At 37.0% G+C, this 19,246-nt stretch overlaps 1 protein-coding gene across 2 annotated transcripts in view; it reads left to right on the forward strand.

Annotated features, from left to right (window-relative positions):
- The window catches only part of DPP10 (dipeptidyl peptidase like 10), a 793,501-nt gene that overhangs the window by 636,232 nt on the left and 138,023 nt on the right, over window positions 1-19,246 (forward strand). For both annotated transcript variants that reach the window (XM_025277255.3, XM_025277261.3), the window contains exon 8: window positions 16,744-16,864. In XM_025277255.3, the coding sequence (XP_025133040.2) occupies window positions 16,744-16,864 (121 nt within the window). The remainder of the gene's footprint in view (window positions 1-16,743; window positions 16,865-19,246) is intronic.

The raw sequence follows: 19,246 nt of genomic DNA on the forward strand, positions 1-19,246 counted from the left end.
ATTTTGGGGGGGCTCCAAAATCACTGCAGATCGGATTGCAGCCATGAAATTAAAAGATGCTTACTCCTTGGAAGGAAAGTTATGACCAATGTAGACGGCATATTAAAAAGCTGAGACATTACTTTGTCAACAGAAGTCCATCTAGTCAAAGCTATGGTTTTTCCAGTGGTTATGTATGGATGTGAGAGTTGGACTATAAAGAAAGCTGAATGCAGAAGAACTGATGCTTTTGAACTGTGGTGTTGGAGAAGACTCTTTTTTTTTTTTTCTTGAGAGTCCCTTGGACTGCAAGGAGATCCAACCAGTCCATCCTAAAGGAAATTAGTCCTGAGTGTTCATTGGAAGGACTGATGTTGAAGCTGAAACTCCAATACTTTGGCCATCTTATGCGAAGAGTTGACTCATTTGAAAAGACCCTGATGTTGGGAAAGATTGAAGGCAGGAGAAGGGGACAAGGGTGAGATGGTTAGATGGCATCAATGACTCAATGAACATGATTTTGAGTGAACTCCTGGATTTGGTGATGGACATGGAGGCCTGGTGTGCTGTGGTTCATGGGGTCACAGAGTGGGACATGACTGAGCGACTGAACTAAACTGAACCAATAAGAAGAATGATTTTTTTTTTTATGGGATAACATTTTACTTAATTAGGATTCCAAGTAAGTGTTTCCTGCCATCAAATTAATTACACATGTTGATCTACAGAAATCATTCTTGGCTTGAGTCATACAAAAACAGGGGCAGACTAGATTTTGCCCATGCACCATAATTTACTCTATCCCTCCATAGACCTCATGGTCTTTTGTTGTTGTTCTTCTTCTTCATACAACGGCTATCAGATTGGTATTTTTATGACTAGTGTTTTAGAATATTATTTTTCTGCACTAAAGAGCCAAAGAATGGTAAAGCTGGATGGCATGAACCTCCTATGAAAAGGATTTTTTATAATGGAGTGGAAGAATTATGTTCTAAAGGAGCCAAAGGGAGCAATGAGCATCTTGAGGTATGAGATAATAAACAGGGATCATTAGAGAGGGCTTCTGGGTAATAATATCCTCAAAGGAGACCAGGGTTCAGATATAGCAAAGAAGGAGAAGGGACCTGTAGACAAGGGAAAAAGTAAAGAGAAATTGGTTGTTTTTGAAGTGCTATACTAGTTTTCAAATATAGAGTAAAAGAGCATAGACGGTTGAGAGGGTAAAGTGCTAGGAGTATTGAGTGCTCTTATAGGGGTGATGACATGGTGGAAGATCAGTTGTCAGTGGGCAAAGTTAAAATCTGGAGTGGTCTGATGCAAACAGGAATAAATGACAGGAGAGATTTCACTGATAAAGTCTGTGTGAGGATCACTAAGCTTGGAGCAAGGAGATTTAATTGCTGCAGTGATGGGTTCCATGCCAAGCTTGATGGTCTTCTTTGGTAGAATAAAGGATATCACAAGACATCTGTTTGCTTGAACTATGTGATGAAGGATTCTGGACAACAGATTTGCAGCCTATGCAGCCTAAATGAATTGAGGAAATATATTCTTTGTGTATTTCATCAATTCTCATTCTTGTCTTCATCTTTTTTTTTTTTTTTGCCCTCCTCTTTTTCTTCATCCTTCTCCTTCTTATTACTTAAAATTATTTTACTCAGGGATATGCTTTGAAAGTTTAAGTGAAGCCGTCATGTCTTTTGACCTTGTCTTATTTCATCCTCCATTTAAACCCAAGAATGTATATGCACTAGAGAACATGACCCTCCCCTCCCCACCTAGAATTATACTACTCATTTGCTTCTGAATCATACTATATCGCTTCAAGACTTATGATATCAAGTTATCTCTGGAGGTTGAATTTAGAGTTTCTTATTAAAGCATCTTGCTATCTGTCTGGGCATCTGATTTTCAATCACTAGTAATCTCTGTTTTGAATATTCTAACTTTAAAGAAGTATATGCATTAATCTTATAAACACACCCACCACCCACCAAAGGCTAATGTGAAAATGAGTCGATTTTAAGAGAGATCATATTGTTTGTCTACTGTATGAATACCTGTAGAATCAGGAGATCCATATAGGAAAGCTATTTGGAGGTATAGTTTTAACTATCCTATACTTTAGTTAATAGTATAGTATCATTGATATCATTGAGATCTCATTCCATTTCCTGCTTCTCCAAGAATAGAGGGTAAGATTTAAATTGACTCAAATGATAGAGTCTATGATCATGATTAAAAATTTTCCCAAAAAACTTTACTGGTCATTGTATCTCTACAAATGAACCAATATTATTCTAGTCAGTTTTTAGATGAAACTTCTTTTCAGAATGGTCATTCAAACTAGTAAATGGTAATTGCTAAGAAAGATTGCATTCTTATCTCCTTATGTTTCTCTCACTTCTCTCCAGCTCTCCAATAATTCATTATCTATAGTCTGGCTTCATTCACCCTCTAACACACATCTCATTGTCTTGTCATTTTCCTCCTTATCTTTCTACCTTTTTTCTATATACTGTGTTTTCAACATCTTATCATTTAAACCCACCTTTTTTCATGCCATTTCCTCTACTTGAATTTTGTTTTCCCTTTCTCTGCCTAGCAAAATCCACCTGAACTTGTAAGTTCAGCCAAAATGTCATGCATCATCTGAAGCCTTTTCTGACCTCCGTATTCCTCAATCGGGCTTTCCATAGCTGAGTAGGTAAAGAATCTGCCTCCAGTGCAGAAGACCTGGGTTCGATCCCTGGGTTGGGAAGATCCCCTGGAAAAGGAAATGGCGACCCATTCCAGTATCCTTGCCTGGAAAATCTCATGGACAGAGGAGCCGGGTAGGCTTCAGTCCATGGGGTCGCAAAGAGTCAGGCACAACTGAGCTACTAAAACTTACTCTCACTTACTTAGTATTCCTCAATCAGATTCAAACTGTCTTGTGTCTTTCATTCACATCCTAATAATAATTTGTATAACAGTGTATCATAGAAATTACATGTATTTTGTTAATTAGTGTTTTTCTTATCTTTCTCATTTTAAACTGTGAATATATCAGCAACAGGGACTAAGACTCAGTTAACATCATCTCACAGACATAGTACACACAGTAGGAGTGTAGTGAAATTGCAAGGACATGAGTTACCTGTAAAAACTCATGCCTCCATGTATACCCCATACACATAGCTTGTCATCTTCTTTCATCTTTAAACTTTCTTCATTAAGAAACTTACAAATATTTCATCAAGTAGTAAATAAATATAATTATGTGTGTGTGTGTGTGTGTGTTAAGTTGCTTCAGTCATGTCTGATTGTGCAACCCTGTGGACTGAGGCATGCCAGGCTCTTCTGTCCATGGGATTCTTCAAGCAAGAATACTAGAGTAGGTTGCCATGCCCTCCATTGAATCAAGCCTGTGTCTCTTATATCTCCTGCATTGGCACTCAGGAGGCCCCATATATACTTATATGTGTCTTTAATAAATATGAAATGTACAACATAATCTGACATTCAGTTCAGTTCAGTTCAGTTGCTCAGTCATGTCCGACTCTTTGCGACCCCATGAATCACAGCACGCCAGGCCTCCCTGTCCATCACCAACTCCCGGAGTTCACTCAAACTCATGTCCATTGAGTCGGTGATACCATCCAGCCATCTCATCCTCTGTCGTCTCCTTCTCCTCCTGCCCCCAGTCCCTCCCAGCATCAGGCTCTTTTCAAATGAGTCAGCTCTTCGCATGAGGTGGCCAAAGTATTGGAGTTTCAGCTTCAGCATCAGTCCTTCCAATGAATACCCAGGACTGATTTCCTTTAGGATGGACTGGTTGGATCTCCTTGCAGTCCAAGGAACTCTCAAGAGTCTTGTCCAACACCACAGTTCAAAAGCATCAATTCTTTGGCGCTCAGCTTTCTTTACAATTCAACTCTCACATCCATACATGACTACTGGAAAAACCATAGCCTTGACTAGACGGAAGTTTGTTGGCAAAGTAATATCTCTGCTGTTCAATATGCTATCTAGATTGGTCATAACTTTCCTTGCAAGGAGTAAGCGTCTTTTAATTTCATGGCTGCAATCACCATCTGCAGTGATTTGGGAGCCCCCAAAAATGAAGTCTCGGAGAAGGCAATGGCACCCCACTCCAGTACTTTTGCCTGGAAAATCCCGTGGACGGAGGAGCCTGGTAGGCTGCAGTCCATGGGGTCGCTGAGTTGGATGCAACTGAGCGACTTCACTTTCACTTTTCACTTTCATGCATTGGAGAAGGAAATGGCAACCCACTCCAGTGTCCTTGCCTGGAGAATCCCAGGGACGTGGAAGCCGGGTGGGCTGCTGTCTATGGGGTCGCACAGAGTCGGACATGACTGAGGCGACTTAACAGCAGCAGCAGCAGCAGCAAAAATGAAGTCTGACACTGTTTCCACTGTTACCACATCTATTTGCTGTGAAATGATGGGACCAGATGCCATGATCTTCGTTTTCTGAATGTTGAGCTTTAAGCCCACTTTTTCACTCTCCTCTTTCACTTTCATCAAGAGGCTTTTGAGTTCCTCTTCACTTTCTGCCATAAGGGTGGTGTCATCTGCATATCTGAGGTTATTGATATTGCTCCTGGCAATCTTGATTCCAGCCTGTGCTTCTTCCAGCCCAGCATTTCTCATGATGTACTCTGCATAGAAGTTAAATAAGCAGGATGACAATATACAGCCTTGACGTACTCCTTTAGCATTTTTTAAAAGAAGTGTTACTTCATAAGAAACTTGATGTTCATTTCAAGGTAGATTTTTCTGTATTTTATGTCAGTGTCTTTTCAAGGAAGAAGAAAATAAAACAAATACAGACCAAAATTGTACTATGGGAAGGCAAATGAATGAAATTTACTAGGGTAGAGATTGCTTTAGAGGTGAATTAGTGCATAAATCCTAAACAGTACAATTTGCTTAGAATTTTAATGTAATAATTTGACTTTTATTCTTTATGAAATGCTGAATAAAAAGAAAACTTTAATTGGACAAAACCACAGTCAAAGGAGTGACACAAAATATTTGTTTTGTCTTTTTATTGGATGGATGCAAGTAGGAGAACTGAAGGGAGGAAAGCAGAGAATAACCTACTGCAAACACTAAACATGCATTACTAAGAATCAGAAATGACTTTATTAAACATCTTCTTACATTGCTTCTTCCACAAAATAAAAAGATATTAGTGTATATTATGTTACAGTTACACATACATCAGAGATAAGGTTTAATTATACTCCATTGTAGCAGACAGATAATGGAAACACAAGAAATAATCATTTCTATAGAATTTCACAAGGGGAAACAAAAAGAAAGAAACAGCAAGGAAGTATTTCAGGTGATTTTTGTTCTGCATTCCAAGTTATGCTTGTGTTTAAATGACCCTCATCCTCCATTGATCATCAGCTCAATTAAATTTAAGTTTTTAGAAACATTATCTAGAATAAAATTAATTCTGGACACAAACATTCATTGTAAGGTTGTATTTTATATGGTTATTTTATTGATATTTAGTATTCTGGAAGGATAGAGTAAAAAATGGATATTCTTGTGTTGGAAAAAGAGCCTATATTTTTCATTTGTGATCAGGGATGCCTTGAAATTGCATGAAGTGGAATAAAGAGTCTAGAGCTGTGGGTAAAATGTGCATGGGAGATAGCCAAGGCTGGTTCCACCTTCTGCATTTTTCAATTTGTTTTCTTATCAACATGCCCATAAACTGGAAAGCATTAGGCACAGACACATTGATAAGCATATGAGAATTACTCCCACTGTCCCTCAAACCTCTGTCATGGAATCTCTTTTGAAATTTTGGATTCTCCATTTGAAATACAAGGAGTTACAGTAGAGGTGTAAAATCAAATTGTTTTAATATCAGTGAATAAAGTGTATATACAGCCTGCTTTTTTGTGAATCCTGGGATGGCTGAGAACTGGAAAGAAAGAGCGGTTAATTCAGCATGCTCTCAGCATAACCGACAGTGAAGAGCTTTCTTACCCATGAGGGCTTAACTGTTTAGCTGTCATGTGTTACCTGGAAATTAGGAATCCTGGAAGAAAGCAAGAGATGTGGACTCACATTCATTTCAACCCAAAATGAATTCATTAAATAGGTTTCTGAAAGCTCTCAGAATCAGTGAAAAAGCTGGAATTCAAGGAAGGGGAAATGAACAGAAGCCATGAGTGGTCAGTCATTGTTGAACATAGGATTTTTTTAGGAAAATTTGTTTGCAATGCCACAGGAAAATATCATTATGATCCTGCAACTGGCAGCTACATCAGTCCTACAAAGAACCTACCAGGATTTGATCCCATGTCTCTCTAATAGAAATCCCACTTTCTACACTTTTCCTTTTATTTTTATTTTCCATTGACAGAGGAGCCTGATAGGCTACAGTTCATGGGGTTGCAAAGAGTCAGACACAAATGAGGGACTTCACTTTCACTTTCAAGTTCTACTGCCATGACACATATTCGGTAGCAGCATTTCTCACTAAATTAAAATTCCCATACATTTGGTTTTACTTTTCTTTACTGGCCAGATCTACAATAATTTGTGTATGCTTGTATTGGAGTGGAGCATTAGATCATAAGGTCTTGCTTTTTGTACTCAAAACTTAGCACAGTGTCTAGCATATAAACAATTCCGGATACATATTATTTGATATATAATGAAGGACTAGAAAAAAGGTAATATGACAAGAAGATGGAATGGTGAAAGAACAATAAAAAATAAACTGGAGTGTAGGAAGAAATGAATCCACAATGACTAGACAATACAATTCTTTAGCATTCTGATGCATATAAATCAGCACATTAAGAATTTTTAAAAATATTGTAATAATGTTGACTGTATTCAATGGATCCCAGTTTATTAAGTATTTCTAATTGATTTTTCAGCAATTTCCAAAATGAGCAATTTATCATACAGTCTTCTCTTGCCTTAAATGAGTTTTAGGGACTGATATAGCCAAGAGATAGTCTTTTGTTACATATCATTGATGGAGTTGGTTTTCAGCTATAGTTTGCTAACTTTTATCTGGTATCCATTTTTCTCCTAAAAAAAAAAAAAAAAAAAAAAAAAAAAACATGAATAAAAGTGCTTTGGAACTGAGGAGTGACTTACCTAATTATGAATCTAAGACAAAGGGATATATTTCACTTCTTTGAGAATGTGTAATGTTCTATAAAAGTTTTAAGAAATAAGAAGTCTTTGAAAGGGCTTCCTCATGTGAATAATTGTAAATGTCAAGGGATGAGAGTTCTCTGATAGTGATTCTATCTCTAGAATGTCAGGTACTGGTGCAAAAGTGACATGAATGATTTGAGTGAGTTATTCTATCCCAGAGATGCTCCTGCAGAGAAATGAAAGCAGTATTCTATAAGTGACAGACAGATTTATTCAAAGCCAAAATGTCAGAGGTAATCAAACTTTAACTTGTGCTCATAGCTTTACTTTGCATTACATAAATGGGCACTCAGAATTTACTACATACTGACAAATAAAAGAAACAGAATTTTTATAAAGTTGAAGGATACACTGTGGCTTTCAGTAAAATATTGATCATTTTTATGGTAGCATTTTCAATGAATAATGATTACTAATAAAAATTCTGTATGTTTTTTTCTTTTTCTTTGTTTAACATACATGCAGCAAATATGCAGACTTGATTCGTGTGAACAATCCCATTTTCACAGCGCCCAGAGTAAAAACAGACATCATTCATATATCAGAAACCAAATTTTGCTCTTTGCTAGTGTTACCAAACCAAATGTGTTTGCTGACCGACCACACAGCAAAGCCAATCTACTGACACTGAATTGCTGGGAAGGAAAGTATAGCATTTATTTATAGGATGCCAAGCAAATAGAATTGGCTGCTAATCCTCAAAAGACCAGAACTCCCTGATAGCTTTCAGGGAACAGTTTTTGAAGGCAATACATTTGGGGTGAGGGTGTTGTTGCAGCTTGTGGACTTTCTTATGATTGGTTGTGTAAAGGTAACAGGGTGATCTTTCAAGAATCAGAATCATTGACTTTCTGGTTCCAAACATTCTGGGTTTTATGTGCTTGTGGTCAGCATATAGTCACCACCTTCCACCTGGGTAGGGTTCTTAACTTTTGTTCAGTGCAGTTCAGTTACTCAGTCATGTCCAACTCTTTGAGACCCCATGGACTGCAGCACACCAGGCTTCCCTGTCCATCATCAACTCCCAGAACTTGCTCAAATTCATGTCCTTCGAGTCGGTGATGCCATCCAAGCATCCATCTCGTCCTCTGTTGTCCCCTTTTCCTCCTGCCTTCAGTCTTTCCCAGCGTCAGGTTCTCTTCCAATGAGTCAGTTTTTTGCATCAGGTGGCCAAAGTATTGGAGTTTCAGCTTCAGCATCAGTCCTTCCAATGAATATTCAGGACTGATTTCCTTTAGGATGGACAGGTTTGATCTCCTGCAGTCCAAGGGATTCCTAAGAGTCTTCCCCAACACCACAGTTCAAAAGCATCAATTCTTCGCACTCAAATTTCTTTATAGTCCAACTCTCACATCAATACATGACTACTGGAAAAATCATAGCTTTGACTAGATGGACCTTTGTTGACAAAGTAATGTCTCTGCTTTTAAATATGCTGTCTACATTGGTCATAGTTTTTCTTCCAAGGAGCAAGTGTCTTAATTTCATGGCTGCAGTAACTATCTGCAGTGATTTTGGAGCCCCCAAAATAAAGTCTGTTACTGTTTCCCCATCTATTTGCCATGAAGTGATGGGACCAGATGCCATGATCTTAGTTTTCTGAATGTCGAGTTTTAAGCCAACTTTTTCACTCTCCTCTTTCACTTTCATCAAAAGGCTCTTTAGTTCTTCCTTACTTTCTGCCATAAGGGTAGTGTAACCTGTGTATATGAGGTTATTGATATTTCTCCCAGCAATCTTGATTCCAGCTAGTGCTTTCTCCAGCCCAGCATTTCGCATGATATATGCTGCATATAAGTTAAATAAGGATGGTGACAATATATAGCCTTGACATACTCCTTTCCCTTTTTGGAACCAGTCTGTTGTTCCATGTCCAGGTTGCTTCTTGACCTGCATACAGATTTCTCAGGAGACAGGTCAGGTGGCCTGGTATTCCCATCTCTTGAAGAATTTTCCAGTTTGTTGTGATCCACACAAAGACTTTGATGTAGTCAATAAAGCAGAAGTAGATTTTTTTCTGGAACTCTCTTGCTTTTTTGATGATTCAACAGATGTTGGCAATTTGATCTACAGTACCTCTGCCTTTTTTAAATCTAACTTCTTTGGTACAGCTCAAAGATATGTATGTGTTCAAGCTGCCTAACTGATAAAAAGCAATATGTACATAATTATGTGATTTAGTAGTGTCTCTATGCAAAAGTTTTTTATTTATTGAAAAATGAGAACATGTCTCTAATAGTGACTTCATATCACTCAAAATATTTTTGTGTCATTTAATTCCAAAATAGCATTACATTAAACTCACTTTAATATCACATATTTAATTTACTCCAATATGAATTATTTAAGAAAATGATAAACTTGCATGTTTTTTTTTAATTTTATTTTATTTTAAACTTTACAATATTGTATTGGTTTTGCCAAATATCAAAATGAATCCACCACAGGTATACATGTGTTCCCCATCCTGAACCCTCCTCCATCCTCCCTCCCCATCCCATCCCTCTGGGTCGTCCCAGTGCACCAGCCCCAAGCATCCTGTATCGTGCATTGAACCTGGACTGGCAATTTGTTTCATATATGATATTATATGTATTTCAATGCCATTCTCTCAAATCATCCCACCCTCTCCCTCTCCCACAGAGTCCAAAAGACTGTTCTATACATCAGTGTCTCTTTTGCTGTCTCGTATACAGGGTTATTGTTACCATCTTTCTAAATTCCATATATATGTGGTAGTATACTGTATTGGTGTTTTTCTTTCTGGCTTACTTCACTCTGTATAATAGGTTCCAGTTTCATCCACCTCATTAGAACTGATTCAAATGTATTCTTTTTAATTGATGAGTAATACTCCGTTGTGTATATGTACCACAGCTTTCTTATCCATTCATCTGCTGGTGGACATCTAGGTTGCTTCCATGTCCTGGCTATTATAAACAGTGCTGCGGTGAACATTGGGGTACATGTGTCTCTTTCCCTTCTGGTTTCCTCAGTGTGTATGCCCAGGAGTGGGATTGCTGGATCATAAGGCAGTTCTATTTCCAGTTTTTTAAGGAATCTCCACACTGTTCTCCATAGTGGCTGTACTAGTTTGCATTCCCACCAACAGTGTAAGAGGGTTCCCTTTTCTCCACACCCTCTCCAGCATTTATTGCTTGTAGACTTTTGGATCGCAGCCATTCTGACTGGTGTGAAATGGTACCTCATAGTGGCTTTGATTTGCATTTCTCTGATAATGAGTGATGTTGAGCATCTTTTCATGTGTTTGTTAGCCATCTGTATGTCTTCTTTGGAGAAATGTCTATTTAGTTCTTTGGCCCATTTTTTGATTGGGTCATTTATTTTTCTGGAGTTGAGCTGTAGGAGTTGCTTGTATATTCTTGAGATTAGTTGTTTGTCAGTTGCTTCATTTGCTATTATTTTCTCCCATTCTGAAGGCTGTCTTTTCACCTTGCTTATAGTTTCCTTTGTTGTGCAGAAGCTTTTAAGTTTAATTAGGTCCCATTTGTTTATTTTTGCTTTTATTTCCAATATTCTGGGAGGTGGGTCATAGAGGATTCTGCTGTGATGTATGTCAGAGAGTGTTTTGCCTATGTTCTCCTCTAGGAGTTTTATAGTTTTTGGTCTTACATTTAGATCTTTAATCCATTTTGAGTTTATTTTTGTGTATGGTGTTAGAAAGTGCTCTAGTTTCATTCTTTTACAAGTGGTTGACCAGATTTCCCAGCACCACTTGTTGAAGACTACCAGAGTGCCTGAACCTGAGTGGTTTAGACCTGGGAGGTGCAAGCAACCCAAGGCCAGCTGCGGATGGTTCCTGGTGGAGCAACCTAGAGCATAAACTTGTATGTTTAAAAATTAAATCTATTCTTGACAAAGCAAAAAGCAAAGATTCCACACAAGTTTTGGAGCTACTATTGGACCAGGAAATATAATCAATTTTGAGAATGGTTAATAGGCCAGGAGCCAAAAGGAGCCAAGGATATGGTTTGGTGAATGTTCACATTCTCTTGCTGCTGCTGCTAAGTCGCTTCAGTTGTGTCCAACTCTGTGCAACCCCATAGATGGCAGCCCACCAGGCTCCCCCGTCACTGGGATTCTCCAGGCAAGAGTACTGGAGTGGGTTGCCATATCCTTCTCCAATGCATGAAAGTGAAAAGTGAAAATGAAGTCGCTCAGTTGTGTCCAACTCTTCGCGACCCCATGGACTGCAGCCCACCAGGCTCCTCCGTCCATGGGATTTTCCAGGCAAGAGTACTGGAGTGGGTTGCCATTTCCTTCTCCACATTCTCTTAGGTCAGGGCAAAAGATAAGAATTGCCTATAATTTGAAGGGTATGAAACTAGTGTTATAAGCTTCAAGAGTTGACTCTGGAAAATGAAACATTACAGGATCCAAGTGAGACATACTAAATATTGGCACTAGAATTTGCCAACAACTTAGACATAAGCAGGAAGTTATCTGTTGACAATTTGTCATATGATGTCAATTTGTCATCCATTTGACAGTTATCATCCCTATTAAGCAGAATATTTGAATTATCATCTACCATTTCCCCTTTACAGTCTCTCATTTCCCCTTTACATTCTTTCATTGCCAAAAATTATTTTCCTAAGTAGGGCTTCCAGGGTAATTCAGCTGGTAAAGAATCTGCCTGCCATGCAGGAGACCCTGTTTCGATCCCTATGTTGGGAAGATCCCCTGGAGGAGGACATGGCAACCCACTCCAGTATTCTTGCCTAGAGAATCCTCATGGACAGAGAAGCCTGAAAGGGTACAGTCCATGGGGTCGCAAAGAGTCAAGACTATTGAGCAACTAAACACAGCACAGCATTTTCCTAAGTAACCTCCTAATCACTCAACTGTTTATAAACAACTTAATGCTGTCAATTACCAAAAAAGGAGAGTTTAAACTTTGGTCTAGTATTCAAGTTATTCTATGATTTGGCACCATCTTAACTTTTAGAGCAACCACAGGTGTATAGAAATATATTTGAATCTTACAGAACTGTTCTCCTTAACATTTCCATAGTTGTCCAGTTTTGGCTTTAGCTCATTCTGTTCCCTCAGCCTGGAGTTTCTTCCTCTCCACCTTCCCAATCCTATGGAATCACTCTTTGTCCTTAATGACACAATTTAAACTCAGTAATCTTTAAAAGTCTGTATGAACCAATTCCCCCACACTGACTCCTGATGCTCATGGCTAAGCCCTATAATACGTGTTTTTCCTCCTTTGGGTTTTAGAAGTTTACCTACCTGTCTCTCACATAAATTTGTAATCTCCTTGGAGACAAGGACTACACATTATATTTTTTTTATAACTCAGGCATACTTACCTAGAGTTCTTTCTAACAACAAATTACAAATTGGCTTTTAAGAGCTTGAGTAATTTATTTTACTTATACAGAACATATATATGTGTTCTCTAGGATATTTTATTAATTCCAACATTTTTCCCAGAAAGCAAGCAACAGTAGAAGGCTATCCCCATCCTATCCCAACTTGGTTATAACTATAAATTCTCTTAAACCATTACAACACGTGGGAATTTTTTGAATGATCTAGTTTTCTCATTTAAAATTATCATAAAAATAATTAAAATCAATGAAGGTGGGATAGCTTTTCAGTAATATTTCAGCTAAAATAGGTGTAACATTCAGTTATATTTCCATTTTATTCTGATGTTCTTTTTCAATTAAATTGACTGAAAGTTTGTAACAGTCTGCTCTTACAAGTTTGTAGTAGGCATTGTCTTGGATTAAATCAGCCACAGTAGGGTAATTTACATTGCAGTTGTTCTCAAACTCAAAATCTTAATGACTTTTAACTTCAAATGAACTTTAAATGTTCATTTCTTGCCATATGTCCATCACAATTTGGCTGGGAAGGGGAAGGAATTTATTCCATACCTCTTCACCCAGAAATCCTGGCATCTGGGGCAGCCATCACTGAAGCATTACTGGGGTTGCGGCAGTGGGGAAGAGAAGGCAGAAAATTGAAAATCAGCTCTTAAAGACTCCCGCACTACAATGACACATATTGTGTTTAATCACTTGGTGATTAATAATATCAATTAATGTATTGATTAGAATAATTTCTTGGGTCATTTATTGCATACTTCTCATTTTGTCATGATTCCACACATAACATTTCAACTGTATTCCTGTTGCTTTTGTGGTGACTTTACCAATTTTGAATTATTTTGTAAGTGTATTAAGACCATAAATTTTGAAGAACTGGACATTTGGCTTGGTCTACTAACTGAAAAGTTAACTGGTCAAATAGACATCACTGACTCAATGGACGTGAGTCTGAGCAAACTCTTGGAGATGGTGAAGGGCAAGGAATCCTGGCATGCTGCAGTCCCTGGGGTCATGGAGTCAGACATGACTGAGAGACTGAACAACAACTATTTAGGGGGCTTATTGAAAGAATTGATCAAAGGCATCAAAAATATGATAATTTAATAATAGTATTAGGATAAATGACATTAGTATTTGTCATATTTTCAATGTGGTTTAAATCTAGTCACAGCCCTTGATGATTGTCATTTGGATCCAGTTTAGTTTCATCAGTGGGCCCAAGTAGTACCTGGGAGTATTTGCAGCTCTTATATTGCTAAGATAGTGATGAGAGTTTCTGATTATTATTTGAAACTAATATAATTCAAGGAAAAAACTTTGGTAATTTTAAAAGGTTTAGAATATTATTAAAGTACATTTTTATAAAGCCAGCCACTAATTTTTCCCCACAGGTAAAAGATATTAGGGACATCCCCTGGTATTGCAGCTTCTAGCAAATGGTATTAAAATTCTAATTCCATATTGCTTGTTCTTTTACATTGAAGCAGATGTCAATTTTATATGGATTTTGAATATCATCCAATCTGTTCTTCAAATATAAATGTAATTACTGGTCAATGGTTTTGGATAATTTATACATCTGCTGAAATCATGGAGTTTTTATTAATTATTTTGACTAAGAGTTTGTTCCCTTCAAAAAGCTGAGAATTTGGAGCAATATTACATTGGGTTAAATCACCCTTACTTTTGATAATAGTCACATGTGCTTATATAGTCTGGGTGTGGATAATGTGAATTTCTATTTACTTACAAGTACTGATAGAAGATTCTGGTATAAAAAGAGGATTCCCTCTACCTAAAAATGATTTTGTGTGTCTATGTCATATACTGTTTGTGAAAGGCAAAGGGGGGTATTATGTGTTTATGTAAAGGTTAACCTTTAGATGACTATAATAAAGTTAATGTTATTTCTCAGTAATGAGATGTTGTTAAAGTCATAAAAAAGACTTCCATCCAGTTTTAAGTTACCTGAGATATAGTTCTCAAACTTTTGCCAAAGTGTGACCCATCAACCTTAATAATAAGCTTATGTCTTATATTCTTATCACTTAAAACTTTCTAAATGAAGTGAAAGCAGTGAATATCACTCTCTTGCTCTCGTCCTAATATTACTACCACTACTACTATAACTATTCATAATCCATAGTCAACATAATATAATTATTCTAACAGTCAAGATTTGTGTTAATTTATTCATCAGCTGAAGCGTAGCCCTAAAGGTTTTAATTTTATTTAGAATATGCAATGCCTGAAAAAGTGTAAGATGTTGAACCAAATTATCCTGGATAAAGTCAGCCTTGCTTCTAGTAATGGCTACATGGGTTATATGTTCTACATTCATCTCGTTTCTTCTTCACATCAACTCTCTAAAGTGGGTGTGAGACAACCACATCTTATAAAAGAGAGGATTGAAATTTGGAAAGCTTAAGCAAATTATTAAAGTTATCTGGATTTTAAATTTAGGCTGCCTGATTATAAAACACATGTTTAAACATCTATTCCTTCCATTCCACACCCCCCTCCCCAGCAATTCTTATTCTTATCTTGGCATACTCACCTGTAATATAAACAAGAGGTAGTGGTGGATTTAGTCTGAGCAACCAGGGAAACCCTAACCAAATACACTTACTGTTAAATGCTTGCTCGCCAGAATCAAAGTAGAATATCAATAAAATATTCTGGTTAAGATTGCCTTCATCATTGTGCACATCAAGTATTAAAATTTAGGCTCTCTAGATAATTATTTCAGATGTTCTTTTGTTTACCCTATCTACAATCATGTAATGATCCTACAGCATGCTACACATAGGGACTAGGCCATCTTTCACCTTCTTAGAAGAATTTCGATCTAAATAGCAATTTACCTTTCACTGAACAATATTTTACTCCCCCAAACATGTGGATGAAACATAGTTCTGTGACAGTTATATCATCACATACACCAACAGTTTGAAATGTTTTACATTAAAAATATTTTAAACTGAATTATAGGTAATTTTATCCTGAATTATCTCTAGTAAAGACTTATATTTAAGTGTGGATGGATATTGTTTAATTTCTACTGATATTCCTTTGTTGGGATTGCTGTTGTTGTTAATGATGATGTTGATATTATTGAAAGACTTTCTTTTGGAAGAATCTATAATGTATTCATATTAAAACTCTTTCCTGAATCCTTAAGCACAAGGTTATTATTACTACTGCCCTATTTAAGAAGGAATTACCAGGGACATTTGGGGCATAAGGAGGTGTGTTCCACTTTACAATCTGAAGGAATCTTGTCATTGCTTCCTTTCATCAATGGATCTGTGGGTTGAACTGGATAGAATGAGAGAGATTTTCTAAATATTATTTCATTGATCACCCATGTATTTTTTTGATAAAAGACCCCAACTTGAAGTTTTTCTTGAAGTTTGCTGTTACCAAAATTGTATCTAGTACAGTTATCTGTCTCTTGAAAAAGTGAAAGTCACTCAGTCATATCCAACTCTACGATCCCATGGACTGTAGCCTGCCAGGCTCCTCTGTCCCTGGAATTCTCCAGGCAAGAGTACTGGAGTGGGTGGCCATTTCCTTCTCCAGGATTAATCTCTTTTTTTTTTTTAATTTTATTTTATTTTTAAACTTCACATAATTGTATTAGTCTCTTAAGTATGCAAAATAGTAGCTTCCCTAGTAGCTCAGTTGGTAAAGAATCTGCCTGCAATGCAGGAGACCCAGTTTCCATCCCTGCATAGGGAAGATCCACCAGAGAAGGAAATGAAAACCCACTCCAGTACTCTTGCCTAGAGAACTGCATGGACAAAGGAGCCTCGCAGGCTACAGTCCTTGGGATCACAAAGAATCGGACACTACTGTGTGATTAGTCTCTTAAGTATGCAAAATATTACCTCAAACCTAAGTCAATTTTGTGCTATGAGAAAAGATTATCAAGTAGATGAAACACACTGTTATTGAAAATGTGGATTTAGAAGCTTCAATACCTAGTACCATGTAATTTCTAAATCATAACTGGGTATTGATATGATAGGGAAAGAAACAGCCATTAATAAGTGAAAGCAATGACATTAAATAAAAACAAATTAAAAGCAAATAAGTAATGAAATACTTAGTTATTCAGCTAATATTCTGCAATATGAAAGTGTTAAAAAAAAGTTTCCTAATATTTTGGTTTATTTGCATGTTTCCTGATACAGATTTACATTTTTGAAAATAATATCTACTATCAACCTGATATAAAGAGTAGTTCATTGCGACTGACATCTTCTGGAAAAGAAGGAATTATTTTTAATGGAATTGCTGACTGGTTATATGAAGGTGAGTTGAATAGATTTAGCTTCAAAAGCATACAAATGACATATTTTTATATAATCTATAAGAAAAATCTGTTCATTCTGGAGCAATACTTAGAACACTATTTCTTCTCCTCATTTCCTTTCAAAATTTCCTTCATGCTTTCATATCTTTGTATTGCTCATATTTTGACTGGTTATGATTTACATGATTCCATGTTTGAGATATATATATATATACACACACACACACACACACACACACACACACACACACATATTGTTCAGGTTAAATAGATCTTATGCATGGTATTATTGAGGCATAAAATTTGAGAAAAAGGAAGTCACCAAGAACCAAGAGGCAGTAACCTTAAAAATAATCTGGGATTTCAATTATTTTTCCACTATTAAATGGGGAAACTTATACAGCTTTTCAAGCAATGAAGTGCCAAGATTAGATCTTCCTCATAAATAGATCATTTTAGCTACCGTGTAAGGCGGAATTGAATAGCAAAAAGAACCATTGAACAACCAGAAGTCTTTTCCTATGTTCTATCAAAAGAGAATGAGCAATAGGACTAGGGTTAAAGCAGTAAAAAGGAAAGAAGATTCTAAAATTGATGAGGCAGTCAAATAGGTAGATCTTAATGTTTAAAAGGATGAAATGAGTTGAAGAAGTCAGGAATGATTCTTCGACTTCTGGTTGGATCACTAGTAAATATAGTGGTAGCAGACACAGTGAGCAGACATTCAGAAGGAACACTGGACTCAGCAGAAGAGGAATAATTTAGTGGGAACACTGGTGCTTCACAGTGTGCTGGTATGCTCACTGGGTGACAAAGCAGGATCCTTTACACAGAAGAAATTTTGAATCAACTGGGAGTAAACTTAATGTACAATGTACTGAATTGACCGTTGATCAAGATGATTCAGGCCTCTGTCTTTTAGGGAAAGCTTCATGAAGTTTATGGAATTACATATTTGAGGAAATTGTAAGGAGATAAATCAAAGACCATTATTTGATAAATAGAGTTACTTTCTTAATTAGAGAATAGAAACCTATATATTGGGGCTGAAACTGAACAATGTTTGGGTAAAGGCAGGACCAATGGGTAACAAAAACTTTCAAGACTACACAATAGGTCTGACACTTTCCAAAAAACAGGGAAATGGGAAAATTATGGTTTTTGCTATTCAAATTAAAGTTACACCTTTGGTCATATATTCTACATATACTAGGAAATTTCAGATATGCTGTGTGAGTTAATTCTTACAATCCTAGTGTATTATTTACTGCAGAAACCAAGACTCAGGGAGGATAGGTTTCTTGGGCATGACCTCAGCTTCAGGAGGGCAGAGCTGGGGCTTGAATGTGTGTCTTCAAAGCCGGTACTTCATCCTGGGCTACTCTATCTGTTACAGTGGAAGGCCTTTCAGTGTTCTCTAAAGGATGATATGCATTATGGGCATAAGGTGTTAGATTTCTCTGGTCTGTTTCACCAACCAGACTCTGAACCCTACTGTCCATGGACTTACCTCAACTCTTGCTTCATTTCCAAGAGAAGGGACCCTATCAGGGGAATCTGTATTAAGGTCTGGCAGAGGGATCTAGGCAATTCAGATGTCATTGAGTTTTCCCTCAACATTTTGCCTGCCATCCTCAATCTATGCTTCAAGAGTCCCACATGGACCTTAGTAATATAATAATAATAATATAATATAACTTACTATTACTCAGTCAGACATGACTGAGCGATTGAACTGAACTATTATTTTACTTGTCCAATCTGCCATCAGTTCCCAGAATCCAGACCTTCTCTTTTCCCTTCAATATACTCATGAAAATATAGTACTTTCTGTTAGGAATGCATGTGATCTTTAATGGGAGCTTCCCAGGTAACTCAGCGGTAAAGAATCTGCCTGCAGTGCAGAAGACACTGGCTTGATCCCTGGGTTGAGAAGATCTCCTGGAGGAGGAAATGGCAACCCACTCTAGTATTCTTGCCTGGAGAATCCCATGGACAGAGGAGCCTGGTGGGCTACAGTCCATGGGGTTGCAAATAGTCAGACACAACTGGCAACTGAGCATGCATGATTTTTAATAGTATGTGTGTGATACTCTAGTGTGGAAATTTCTTTTTTATTACTTTGCAGAAATCAACTACAATATGAATTAACGTGTGGAGGAAACCCAGGAAGTAACATGTATCATTTCCACTTACTTTTTTTTTTTTAATTGAAATGTACCTTCTATAATTACAGGAAAAAAAAACAGTTTAGAAGAGTTACATTAAAGATAATAAAATGTTTTAAGGCAAATTTTAAGTGCATTAATTTTTTAAGGCTTATTTTTTTAGGGCCAGGCCAATGTGTGAGTGTAGCTATTGCTTCCAACCACTGTCACTAA

This window comes from Bubalus bubalis, chromosome 2 (genome assembly GCF_019923935.1).
Source record: "Bubalus bubalis isolate 160015118507 breed Murrah chromosome 2, NDDB_SH_1, whole genome shotgun sequence".
Lineage (NCBI taxonomy): Eukaryota > Metazoa > Chordata > Mammalia > Artiodactyla > Bovidae > Bubalus > Bubalus bubalis.